The following is a 12,920-nucleotide window of genomic DNA, read 5'->3' as shown; positions in this document are numbered from 1 at the left end:
GATAAAAAACAACAACAACTTCAATTGAAAAAAAAGTACCCACTTGGGCAGATGCGTATTGAGAGGTAGTTTATACTGAATGATAAGGAACAGTTAAGAACTTGAATAGAAGGACTATCTTAAGCTTCGCAAAAAAGAACATCAGACTGGAAAAAAATCACTCACTGGCCTTCCTTCCAGAGAATACCATAACTGAATTACTCATTTTAAATTGCGAACTATTGTTTTTGTTTTCAAAAAGACATAGATAAATACTGACTCAGATACTTTAAGTATTGCAGAAAAGGCCATTTTTCAGGAATGAGTGGGATTAGAAAAGGACACACAGCTTGAACAACCAGATCAGAGGGAGGAGAGCTTTCCACTAGAGAAGCAAGATGTAACAGAGGCCAGAAACAATTTAAGAGACTAAGACAAAGGCTTGCTTGGAAGATGTAATGGATCAGAGGAAACAAGGCATTGCAGGAATAAGCCTTCAAAACACGGCCAAGGAGGTTACTTCTGGTTCAGCAAATTTTTGCACTGCTACTTAAAAAACTAAAGAGATTACAATGAGGTGATTTTTCCTTTGTAGGAAGTAATTCACAGTATCTCTAACTCTGCACCCACGGGGGAGAAAAACCTACCCCTGTTCAAGCTGCTGTTCTTTATTCCTCCAACCAACCACGCTGCTTGTTCTATGTGGGCTGAGCCATTCAACTGACCTGAACACAGCAGTCGTAGTCAGACTGGCATTTCCTCAAGCAATCTGTCACATCCTAATCCACAGAAGAGTTACATGTTAGTTAAAGGGCGATGCAAATCTACCCACGAATACAGTCAACATAATCCCTTAGAGAGGGGACTCAGCCATATTTCAGTCCTCCCTTGAAAAATCCCAGTGTGCATCCAGCTGCATTTGCTACACACCATTCAAATGCCAAAATGTAGCGATACTGCAGAGCGGAACAATTCAGCAGTTGCCACTGAGGACTGCCACACATCTGACTGTTGCACATCACAGACACACCGCATGCATGTGGAGCTGCAGCCTTGCAAACTATTTTGCTGTATGCTTATAAAAATAGCAGTTGATCAATATTTCGACCAATTTCTGTGTAACGTGCTAAAAACAGGTCCAGAACCAAGAGCACAGTACAGACTTCCTTATTTTTAAGAACAAGGCCCCTGTCACGACAATCCGTATCCAAGTCTTGCTCAAAAAGAGTCATTCCAAGACTCGAAGCAAGTTGTCAAGCTTCACTTACCAGCTACAATCTCACTCAGAACACTTCCTGTTGTTGGAGAATTATTTCAAAGTACACACGGCCTCAGTCAGTAACTGCTCAGCTGAGCAAAGACAGTGAGATTTAGAGAGGCAACAAACCTGCAGCACTGGAGTTCAAATCACTTTAAGGAAGCTCATGGGTTTGGATTATCCCTCTGTAACAGGTAACTGCTCTCAGCTTTCCCAGTTGGCAACACATGTCTCTAACTCACAGCCTCACATTTACACGGGAGTTCCTCTTCAGATGTACCCAACTGTGAGGAGCTGCTTGCAGGACGCGCAGCTACAAATCCACACCCTGTGCCAACTTCATGGAAACCACCCAGCGCTCCGCCACCTCACCAGAAAGGCTGAGCGGGGGATTGGGATGAGGTGCTTGCGCAGACTGGTCCAACCCTGCAGCAGTTTGCCTCCCAAACACCTGCCCTAGCAGGCAGGGCACCTGGCTGCGGGCTGGCTGCTAGACAAACTCCTCGGCCTACTTTTCTGAGAGTACTAATGACTAAGAGATTGCTTTCAATAAGCTGAGAACTACTGAGTCCAAACACGTCGATCCCAACTGGAGATGAATCAATGCTGCATCCATTACCAGTCCCCAGTGTCACGTACATCACTTGATGGTAGCTCTGGAAAGCGCGATGGCCGTGTATCTGGGCAGTGGCTTTGGTTGGCCTTAGAAGGAGCTGTAATTAAGTGAGCATTTTAGGCGAAACGTTTGACTGCCTTTTAGGAAGAAAACCAAGACCTGTGCGGGCTATCCACTAGAAAGCTTCTGTTTTCAGAGCTGCCAGCCACCTCTCCAAACCACTACGGCACAGCTTTGCTAACGGGCGAGGAACCCTTTTCCTATCGCCCCCCACCATTCCCTCGACCCGCAGGCACACACAGCACCACAAAACGGGGCCGGAACAGCTGCACGGCTCTGCGGGAGCGCATCGTAAGCCACTCCGTTACTACGGCGATGAATGAGATATTTCTATCCCGGCGGCACGGAGCCGGGATGAGTCAGGCGGCGGCGGGCCGCGCGCGCCGCAGCCCTCATCCCGCTCAGCCGGCTGGGTGCGGGGCCAGGTGCGGGCGCGCATCCATTCCCCCCCCGCTGCCGCCTCTCCTCCCGCCGCCCTTCAGCGGCCGCAGCCCGACGGCCGCCAGGGGCGCGCCCGCCCCCTCCCCCCCCATCCGCACGCCTGCCGGCAGGCGGGCAGGCGCAGAAAATAATGAAATAAACCGGCGCGCGGACGTCTCCCGACCACCCGTTTCCCCCCCAACCCCGGCCTTTCCTCACCTGCGGCCGCCGCCAAAAGGCGGGGAGAAGGAAGAGGGAAGGGAGGGAGGGAGGGGGGGTAGGCCGGGCGGGGCGAGGAGCGGCGCAGCGCCGGGCCGGGCCGCAGCCGCCGGGGGTGGTGGGCGCGCGCGCGCGCGCACCGGGCAGAACTCGCTCTGCCCTAATTTGCCGCCGCCGCCGCCATGATGGTGGGGCGGGGGGAGGAGGCGGCGCGTCACGGCCGTGTCACCGCCCGCCGCCGCCGCAAGGGCGAGGACGCCGGGAAAGGCGTGGTTAAATTCGGGAAGTAGAAATAAGAAGCGTGGGTACGAGCGATGCTGCGGTGGAGCTGCCGTGTAACGAATGGCTCCGCTATTTGTTTCAGGAAACGCAGCTGCAGGAAAGAGGCGCTCCCTGCCAGCCAGGGTGAACAAGCGCTATGGCGGACACGCGTAAAGTTTGGACATAAAACAGAAGCAGTAGCAAAACACGAAAGAACCGGCGCGTCTCTTAAAAACGGCCTTGATCACAGCGCGACAGGAGATCACAGTAATCGAAAAAGGCTTGGAACCCCCGCGGCTTATTGCCGTGAGGCGCTTGAACAGCCCACCTCACGGCACAGCTCCCACACAGCGCTCCACGTGCGGACGCCGACGGGCCGCCCGCGGCCGCGAGATGGCAGCCTGCCTCGCGCGATGCCCCGCCCATCGGTGACGTCACGCAGAGCACAGGCTCCTATTGGCCAGGAGGAAAGAGTGGACGGGGCGCGGTGACACAGCGGCAGCTGTGACCCGAACCGGATTTGATTCCACCCTTGCTCGCCGCCGGCTCTGACCGCCGTTCTTCGGGCCCCGAGCGCCTTCCTTCGCGCCCGCCGCCGCCATGGCGCTCAGCGATGCCGACGTCCAGAAGCAGGTAGGGCTCGGTTTGGCTCGGTGGGTGGGTGGAGGGTGATTGTGGCGGAACGGCGGCCTGTAGGCTGCAGCCGGCTTCGCCTCGAAGCCGACCCGGGTGTTGCGCTGTTTTCAGCGCACAGTTGTTCTTTGAGGCAGGTAAATACGTTGCCCTGCATAAACTCTGCTTTTCTGGATGTTACCCTAAGGGCTCTACCCTCTTTTTTCGTAGGGCTATGCTAATTCTAAGCTGGAACTTAGTGCACTCTGTCCTTTTGCTTCTGTACCCTCAAGCAGAGCGGTGCAAACCGGGCTACTTCTGCAATGGAAACTTTTAAGGCTGGATTCTGAATGTTGGACGCTTCCTGCTGGGCCAGGACACTGTGTCCTTATTGACAGTAAATAGTGCCCCTGCCCAGAATCCTGCTCAGCACCGGGCTGGATGCGGTGTGTGCTGTCAGCGACTGCACTGATCCAGCCAGCACCGGTCCTGCAGGCAGTGGGCAGACCTCCCAGGTGTCCTCTGCATCATAACCGCTTTGTGTCTCACTTTCTCATTCAGTAAACATAGTCTCTTGGCAGGGAAGCATCACATTGAAAGTAAAATCAGTAGGTCGTCTTTCTCCAAAAGGGGAATTGCCACATTGCGTTTTCTCGTTTGTTTTTTTTTTTAATTATTATTATTATTTTCTTTCCTTCCTTTTCCGTGAAGATTGTAAAAATAAAGCTGACCTTGTGTTGACGTTGCTCGGCTTCCTTGGGCATAGACTTTAAAGCTAGGTTGGATGTGGCTCTGGGCAGCTTGGTCTGGTGGTTGGCAACCCTGCATATAGCAGGAAACTCAATGATCATTTTCAACCTTTTCAACCCAGGCCGTTCTGTCTTTCTATGATAGACTTCATGGGTTAGTGCAGGCTTTGTGGATATGTGAAACACAGTGTTAGTGAACTTTCACACCTGTAACTTTCTTGCTATTGTTTTGTACTGCTGAACCTAGCTAGGGTGATCCGGTTGGCTGGAAAAGAGTGCTGCTGGTAGCACACCGGTTCTGCCTGTGCATAAGTCCTGGCATGAATTTGCCAGTTGGGCCTCTGAACTTTTAACTACTTACTATGACACTCTCAGTAATTTTCCCTTTGAAAACCATTTTTAAGTAAGAGATTTTCTCAATAATACACTTGCTTTCTTCTGGCAACAATGTTTAGTCGATTCTTCCATCTAACCTTGCTAGTCATGTGAGGCCAAAACCATCCTGACATCTAGGACCTCCCATGGAAAGGATAATCATTTTCTTCAAAACAAGGCTGTTCACCAAAATTATGTCCATGTTTTATCTGCCTCTCTCATCCTTTCTTTAAAGCAAGTAGATCTAAAGCTTAATTCAATCAGCCACCCAAGTCAGGCAAGCAGGATAAGAAGTTGACATTGTAGGTGGACTCGCAGACCAGAATTCAGATAAAAATGATTGACTTCGTTTTGAGGATGTAGAAACCTGTTCATTTCTTCCACAGCATATGCCTAATATCTTCCACTTTCCTGCAACTGTTAGTTTTTTTTTATGTATATGGCCACGGTGCTGTCTGCCCATGGGTTCTGTTCTCACATCAGCACCTTTCTTTAAAACTCTTCATTTTGGCATGAGATTACGTAAATGGGATCTTGCATTCAAGTTTCTTCAGACCAGATTGTGAAATATGATTTGTCATTAAATGCAAGTGAAAAGGAGGCATTTGTGATACAGTTGAGTCTACAATCCACTTCATCTGTGCTTGGGAATGGCTGTGCTGCTAGAAGCTGATTCCTTACGGTCTGCTCCTTTTGAAGCAAAACTTAAACCTGGTCATAGAATGGTGTAAGATAAACAAGCAGAACTTAATATGGTTGGATTCTGTGTCTTTGAGCTGTTGGACCTGTGAAGCAGTTTCAAAAAATATCTTTAATTTGAATGTGATAGAGCATACCAGTCTCTAACCATCGTGTCATGGGCTTGCTGTGGTCTCTATCAGCAGGGTTCATTCAGGTGCCGTCTGTGCCTTTCTGAGAGATACACCTCTCATCAAAATCCTTTCTAACAGAAAATACCTTTTCTTTGTCTTGTTACAGATCAAGCATATGATGGCTTTCATTGAGCAGGAGGCCAATGAAAAGGCTGAAGAAATAGATGCAAAGGTAAAAGTGGAAGTTCGATGTCAGTAAAAGGAGAACTGCTTCTGACATCCTGGTTTGATAATTGCACTCAAAGCAGTCCATAAAGTCTACTGTTTTGTAGTTTACTTAAGATTTAGTTATTGTATAGCAAAAATGATGCTACCAAATACAGTTAATGTTTCTTATCTGTTTACAACTCAAAACAGAGTAACTGAGCTGGAGCTGTTCTTTTGCCCAAGTTTCTTGGCAGTTCTTGGATATGAATAAATTCACATTTAAGTTCACTTACATTTTTATGCAAACAGGAGAGCTGAATAGCAATGTGAACAGACTAGAGTAAGTGGAACACTTTCCCTGCCTCTTCTACATAACTTGACAACACAAAGAATTGAGGGAGTTTCCTACATAATTTAGAATTCCGCTAAGGTTTCTTGTAGCAAGCTGTTCCCTTGTTACTCTGAATTTGGCTTGATTTCTATTGTATGTTAGGCTTAGACATCAGTAGGAAATCAAAATCAGAGCAAGGATGTTTGTAATCAAGCACAAGTTCATGCTTGCAACAAAGTGGGGCGAAAAAAAAAAGATGGAAATTAATTATTTGAATTACCTTCGTGAAAGCTTGTTTGTAAACAGGTTTGTAACTACCTAAACCTGTGTAGCCACCTGCAGACTCAATTGTAGATGTGGTTTAGTAAGTATCCTGGGGAACAAAAGCATACATTTATATTTAAGGCGTGGGTTGAATTATTTGCAGAATTCCCCACTGACATACTGGTGGAAAAACTGTACATTAAGCTACACCAGCCTTAATGTCAGCTGAATCTTAGTAAGGTTCCCTTTGATTTGAGTATTGATTGAGATGTTTTGTTTATAGGGAACCATAAATGATATGATCCTAGTTTACCTGCGAATGTGTTCTTAAAGCATAGCCATTTCATCTAATTCTATTTTTTTCAACCCGTGGAATCAATATACACTTCAGTTCTTTAATTTTTACTGCAGGCTGAAGAAGAATTCAACATTGAGAAGGGTCGTCTTGTTCAGACACAGAGGCTGAAAATCATGGAGTACTACGAAAAGAAAGAGAAACAAATTGAGCAGCAAAAGAAAATGTAAGTTGCTTAGGCTAGGTGGTTGGCTTTAGAGCCTGAGCTCTCCTCTTATTACTAATTTTCTACAAAACTCTGGTAAGTGGACAAACTGCAGCTTAATGTATTGGGTTCTAATTCGAAATTTCTAATTTTTCTGAGGAGTAATTATCAAAGGTGAGCAGCAATTGTATAACTGGTAGGAGATTTGGTGGAAAAAAATCTTACCATAGTTCTTTGTCTGTCTGAAACTGCAGCTTGGTCTGTTACTCTTGCACAAATGATTGTCAGGTTTCGTTTTGGTGGGTCTCTGCTGAACAGTGAGGTTCTGTATTGTAATCATTTGCACAGATTCAGACACAAGTTAAAATATTTAAGCAGGCTTTGTTATTAAACACTGTTGTATTGCTACTTTTAAATGTATACAGTTAAATGTTGTAGTTTTTCTGTCTGTATTCAAAGCCTGGTAGGCTGATTCAACTTTATCATGCAACTTGCAGTCAGATGTCCAACCTGATGAATCAGGCAAGACTGAAGGTCCTCAAAGCAAGGGATGACCTTATTTCAGTGAGTATGCCTGCAGTAAACACACCAAGGTTTGATTCCTACCATCTGTTAGGAAATGAACTGCATTCTGAGAAGGAAAACATGGTTTGTGATTGAGTAATGTTTGCATCAGTGTACAGAAGTGGCTTTCCCAGCTAATCTGAAAAGTCACTGAAGGTATGATCCAAGTTCACTAATTTGCTTTAGCTTGTTTTCTGTTTTCTATTGCCTGTTCTTATAAAAGGGAAACAGCTCTCTGCTGGGAGCTTTACAGTTCTGTTTTATCTACTGTATGGACAATAACTTATTTCTTTTAGGGACTTGAAAGAACTCTCTTTTACACTCTGTAGAACTTTGAAGTTCTGTTTGCTGACATTAAGGCTGGTGTGGCTTTAATGCACTGTTTCCCAGCTCGTTTTTTTTTCTCTCATCTTTAGTGGCCTTAGTAAATGGAAAAGTTTGCTTCTTTTCCTGCTAAGTAACCAACCAGTCTGTGTGTGGATGTATAGGGTGAGTGATCATTTACCAAGGCAGGCTGCTGTTTAGTCTCACTGTGTTTATCTTATACCACGTGCAGGTATTCTTGTTTGCTTATCACGCAGCCTGAAGGTTACCTATCACTACTTTTCTTATCCCATCTCAAACAGTTGCAGTGTTCTGTGTGCTACCTAGGTGGTGCTGTTGACCTGTTGGAAAAACACATCGAATGCCAAACATTTGGTAACGTTGTTTGAGTCAGCTCTGCTGTGAAAAAGGAGTTAGTAGAAGAAAATGGCTAGTTTCAAATTTTTGATTGTACTGACAGTGAGGAGGAAGGGGGTGGCTCAAAAACTAGCTGCATTGTGTCTCTGCTGGGTAATCTCTTCCTCATGTATCAGCTGACTCAATCTCATGCTTCTGAGTAATATATAACACTCTTCCTCATTTAAAACCCTTTAGAATCACGTGCTAGTCGTTCTTTCTTCCTTATTGGCTCTACCCTTCTCCATAAAGAATAAAGGTGATCCCTTCCAGAAATGCTGTGTTACTCTGGAGTTGGCAGTGTAACTGTTTTGAGCACGATGTCGAATTGTGATAGTCTTATACTTTACAACTGATTGCGTAAGTGCATGGTGTGCACTTTTCTATTAAACACTGTAAGGCAGAACAGTAAAGGTGGCTCTATACCAAATCATACAATTGCTTCTTCTGAAGTAATTATAGGAGTGGTTCAGTTCTAGGAGCAGTCTTTGAGTTGAATTTTAAAGAAATGTGTTCAGTCTCTTCTGATACTGATTACCGAACAAAGGCATTCAAGAACATCTACTCTGAATTAAAAATAATCTTTCACTTTTGATTTTCAAGTTGCTTTTTACAAAATTAATATTTTTTTTTAATGCTTGTCAAAAATATAGGCTAAACTTCTTTGCTTGATCACAAGGCTGGAAAAAATAGTGATTTGGGCAACTTTATTAGTTTAGATTAGGCAACAATTTATAACTTCTGTAGTTGCTCTGTGAATTAATATAAATACCATCCTTTTACTGCTGAGGTCTCTTTCAGGGAAAAAAAGAGCTGCTGTCTGGTTATTCTGGGTTCAGATCAGGGCAGAGAATGGGGAACTGTTTGGAAGGGATGTTGTGCCATGCACATAGATGAAGGTCTAGCTTGGATGAACACCAGCTGGAGTGTACGTTTATGTGTTGGCAGGGTGTGATAGCTATAATAGGAGTATAGAAAGTTGGTAGGCATGAAACCAAATGCCAAACAGATGGGTTCTGCTGATCTGATTTTCTTCTGAATGTAGGATTTGCTGAATGAGGCCAAGTTAAGACTTGCCAAGGTGGTGAAGGATACTGCCAGGTACCAAATACTGCTGGATGGACTAGTTCTACAGGTAAATATTTAAATCATAGCGAATAAATGATTGCAGCTTTGTTCACTTAGGTGTCTTTCTTCAAATGGAACCAACTCTAGAGGTTTCAGTTGGATACAGCTACTGTAGATCAAATGTTGCTGGACGATCTTTGAGTTTTAAACATCACTTCTGCTATGTCTTTTGATCTTAGATTCTGAACATGTACAGCTGTAGTTTATTCCGAAGTGTAAAATGTAGTATACCAGCAGCTGGCTTCCATTGTAAGAATGACTGCAGATGTGCACATATAAATCGTATGTAAGATGCATGTTTAGGATGCATGCTTTAAGCTTTTGTGGTAATTAGCTGGAATGAGCTACTCAGATGAAGCTTTGGGTAAAGCTGTTTCTTCAAGCCTAGAATTCAGTAGTTACCTACAAAGCTAGATCCTAGCTTTGATGTATTCACTGCAGTATGGCATACGTTTGTGACTGCAGTATGGCAAAGCGTAGGTAAAGCAAAATATAGATTCATAATATCATCCTCTAGCTCCAGAACTTACATGCTAAAAATCTAGAAAGTGTTGGCTAGGGTCACTTGTGCAGCCACTAGTGCCACCATCTGGTGTGAATTAGTCCTTTTTGCCATAAACTCAGAGAAACAAGCCACAAACTGTCCTGTCTGCAGCTTAATGGCAGAGTGCTTTTAATAGTGTTCCCAGCTGGTGCTTCCGATTCCCTGTCTTTGTTTCCATGCCACATTTAGTTGTATATGAAACAAACCTGTCTCACTTGTGCAAACCAGCCGTGTCCTTCTTGGCTTGTTAGATGTGATCTGCTGAAGGATCAGTACTTGTGTATTATTGCTACAGGCACTACAAGGCAGGAGTTACAGGAACTGAACTGAAGCATGTCTTCTCCAAGACCAAAAATGGCAGTTTGCAGTCATCCTTTTATAATGGTATATGTTATCTGGGCAGCTCAATCTTGTGATAGGCACATTTAGTTGCACTCGAGTTCCAAACTTTAGGCTAACACAGGGAATGTATGATCTGTAGTTGAAGGCTTTCCTGGATGTCGCTGCCATCTTCTCAGAATACCTGCATAGGGTGGACTTACAGTTCTTATTGGAATAGGCTAGCATTGTCAGATCTTGTTTTTCAAATGGATCAGCTCCTTTCCTTTTTCAGGGTTAAATAATTCTAAGATGATTAAAATGACATTTTTCTGATAGAGTGGTGGTTATTTTGTGCAGGGATTCTACCAGCTGCTTGAGCCTAGAATAGTTGTCCGGTGCAGGAAACAAGATCTCCCTATGGTTAAGGTAAGACACCTACAGTGGTATGACAGTGTCCTGGCTCGTGAAGGCTGAGACCTGATTACAAGTATTTGCATGTCACATCTGTGTGACATGAAAACAAAGAAAGCATGCTCTCAAGCTGCACTTCTGCTGCAGGTACAATGTAAGAGAACAAGTATACATTTCAAGCTGGGAATCATTTCCTTGCTTGGATGTTACCTAGGAAACTTCAGACCACTACAGCATTAATAATAATAATAATAATAATAATGAATGTACTCAGCTCAAAAGCTGTACAGATTGCCTAATTAGAAAACAAAACACCTCAATCCCTTCTTTTTTTTTTTAAACTCCAAATGAATAAGCAACCAAATCCTAATGATGTGCTAGCATTTATCCACATTAATTGCATGCTTATCTTGTGTCCTAGGCTGCTGTACAGAAGAGCATTCCTATCTACAAAAATGCCACAAAAAGGGATGTGGATATTCACATCGACCAAGACAACTTCCTGCCAGATGAAATGTAAGGAAAATGGGAGTCTCTTACTTAACTTAATACAGCTATTAGAACAATCTTGGAAAACGATGTGTGTAATGTCCCCACAGTGTCTACTGCTGTTCTAGTGGATCAAAACTATTAATAAAAGCTTCCTGCAACCTCCAGCCTGCTGCACAGTACTGAAGTATAGAATAACTTACGTAGAAGCTTAATTAATTGGCCTTTTAGAGTGGGAGAATACAAATGTAGCCATGCTTTCTGTCTCTGGAGGAAGCAGACTGAGTCCTAAGGAGGAAGGCAGGGTGCTGCAGGGTAATGACACAAAGTAATTTGTGTTTGCTAGGCCTGCTAGGCTTTATTTCCATAAATAATTATAATTAACATGGAACAAAGCTGCCTATTCTGAAAATCACTGATCATTTCTAATGTATGAACAAGCAAACAGAACTTCCAGTACTCTTCTTCACTTTCCAAAATCTGAAGGAATCTTATTAATAATAAAATACAAAGTCTGAAACTGTTTTGAAGTGACAAATTTCATAGCACTGCTTGTATTTACACCGTGCTTACGAGCATCTTTGTATGTAGCTGTGTACCTGGTAGCTGTGGAGATGCTTTGCTCCACTGCTTCACTTCATTACTTTGTGTTGACTCTTAATAAGTCATGATCAAAAAATGTTTGTTTATGAACAAGAGTTACCTATAGCTCTGGCTTGCCAATAAGTGCACATTTGGGGTAATATCTTTGTTTTAGCTTTGAGATGCATCATGGATTCCATGACTTTTATTTTTCCTTTCTAGTGCTGGAGGTGTTGAAATCTACAATAGTGATGGTAAAATTAAGGTTTCTAATACCCTGGAAAGTCGGCTGGACCTTGTAGCCCAGCAGGTGAGTTTCTCTCATAGCTAAAGTGAGAAGAGGATTAATTAACTGATTTTTATCTTGTAATTAAATCCTAATATGGTGTGGGATCAGATTTCAATGTGGACAACAAGAAGCTGATTTTTTGAAAGGAAAGAAGATTACTTGTTGCTTGCACTTCTCTACAACAAACATGGCTTTTCCCAAAAAATATACTTTTCAGATTAAGCATGAGCATAAAACTCTAGAAGAGATGGTAATGAAAAGCTTCTGTGATTGTGCTGCAGACAAGCTGTCGATATACTGAGGTTAGCTTTATTTATTGAAGCTAGCTTCAGTACAAGGAACTTGGGCTGAACTTGCTGTTATATCCTAGTGGAAATACTAGCTGTGGCATCTCTTCCTCTTGCTGCAGTGTAGACAATCCTTTAAGTGTACAGACTAGCAGGCAATATGAAATCACATAAAAGCTTCAGAAAACTCGAATGAATTACCTTCTTGTAACCTTCTGAAGACTAACCTAGCTATCACACAATTCCTGTAGTGAGGAATGCTCAGCAATTGTGTTGCATATAACTGACGTGCTCTTTTTCAACAGATGATGCCAGAAATCAGAGTGGCTCTCTTTGGTGCTAATGCCAACAGGAAATTTTTGGACTAAACCTCTGTAAGAAAAGGTGGGGTCAGTTCCACTGCCATATTGAAGGGATGCAAAAGCATCTGCTAATTTAAAATTTTGAAATGTAACATTACTGTGTCATCCAATCTCTTCTTCAATGGAATAATTTCGCATACCTGCTGTGCTTAGCCTCTGCACTTGTGGTTAGAATGTATGGCTTAAAGAATGTGAAGACATGTATGTGCATCCAGGAGTGACACTAGAAGATGGAGGCTTTTGGGCTCTTTGCTTTCCTTGCACTGTCGTGGCTCTGTAAAGACAAGTGGTCCATTTAAGGTCACTCATCTTACTTTGGCCACGTTTCTCTCAAGTTGTCTAATCTGTGATGTATATTACTGTGCTGCCCATGGGATGTCCCCTTTCAGTTAAGGTCTTCAGTGTTATCGAGGGCATGCATTCCTTCCCAGGGTTAGTAGTTCAATTCTTGTTACTTGGTCAGGCAGTTTTCTGTTCTGTATATGTGATTTTAAAGACAAACAACAAAAAAGCCTGAGCCTGTAAAACACTATTTATTAAAATAAAAATGTGTGTGTGTA

General features: G+C 43.6%; 2 protein-coding genes across 4 annotated transcripts in view; one reads left to right on the top strand and one right to left on the bottom strand.

Annotated features, from left to right (window-relative positions):
* The window catches only part of BCL2L13 (BCL2 like 13), a 42,192-nt gene extending 39,414 nt beyond the window's left edge, over window positions 1-2,778 (bottom strand). The window contains exons 1-2 of one of the 3 annotated variants that reach the window (XM_085230549.1): window positions 2,553-2,778; window positions 705-758 (exon numbers count right to left, since the gene is read on the bottom strand). The gene's annotated coding sequence lies outside the window, so the exon portion shown is untranslated. Of the gene's footprint in view, window positions 1-626; window positions 646-704; window positions 759-2,552 lie in introns of those variants that run through there. The other 2 variants (XM_085230542.1, XM_085230555.1) reach the window with 2 other exon arrangements.
* Window positions 2,779-3,285: 507 nt separating this feature from the next.
* Window positions 3,286-12,920, top strand: ATP6V1E1 (ATPase H+ transporting V1 subunit E1). The gene is made up of 9 exons (XM_003202467.5): window positions 3,286-3,446; window positions 5,528-5,593; window positions 6,575-6,684; window positions 7,161-7,227; window positions 8,993-9,082; window positions 10,298-10,366; window positions 10,773-10,867; window positions 11,645-11,732; window positions 12,304-12,920. The coding sequence occupies exons 1-9, from the start codon at window positions 3,414-3,416 to the stop codon at window positions 12,364-12,366; spliced, it is 681 nt and encodes a 226-aa protein (XP_003202515.1). The 5' UTR covers window positions 3,286-3,413; the 3' UTR covers window positions 12,367-12,920.

Source organism: Meleagris gallopavo, chromosome 1 (genome assembly GCF_905368555.1).
Source record: "Meleagris gallopavo chromosome 1, MGAL_WU_HG_1.1, whole genome shotgun sequence".
Classification (NCBI taxonomy): Eukaryota; Metazoa; Chordata; class Aves; order Galliformes; family Phasianidae; genus Meleagris; species Meleagris gallopavo.
Note: the sequence above shows the minus strand (reverse complement) of the source record. Positions and strands in the feature narration are given on the sequence as shown.

Bases quoted from the DNA above. Each gene is read 5' to 3' on its own strand.
- ATP6V1E1 (XM_003202467.5), top strand. From the start codon at position 3,414: ATGGCGCTCAGCGATGCCGACGTCCAGAAGCAG. The intron at 5,594-6,574 runs GTAAAAGTGGAA...TTTTTACTGCAG, and splicing joins CTGAAGAAATAGATGCAAAG to GCTGAAGAAGAATTCAACAT. The intron at 7,228-8,992 runs GTGAGTATGCCT...TTCTGAATGTAG, and splicing joins CAAGGGATGACCTTATTTCA to GATTTGCTGAATGAGGCCAA.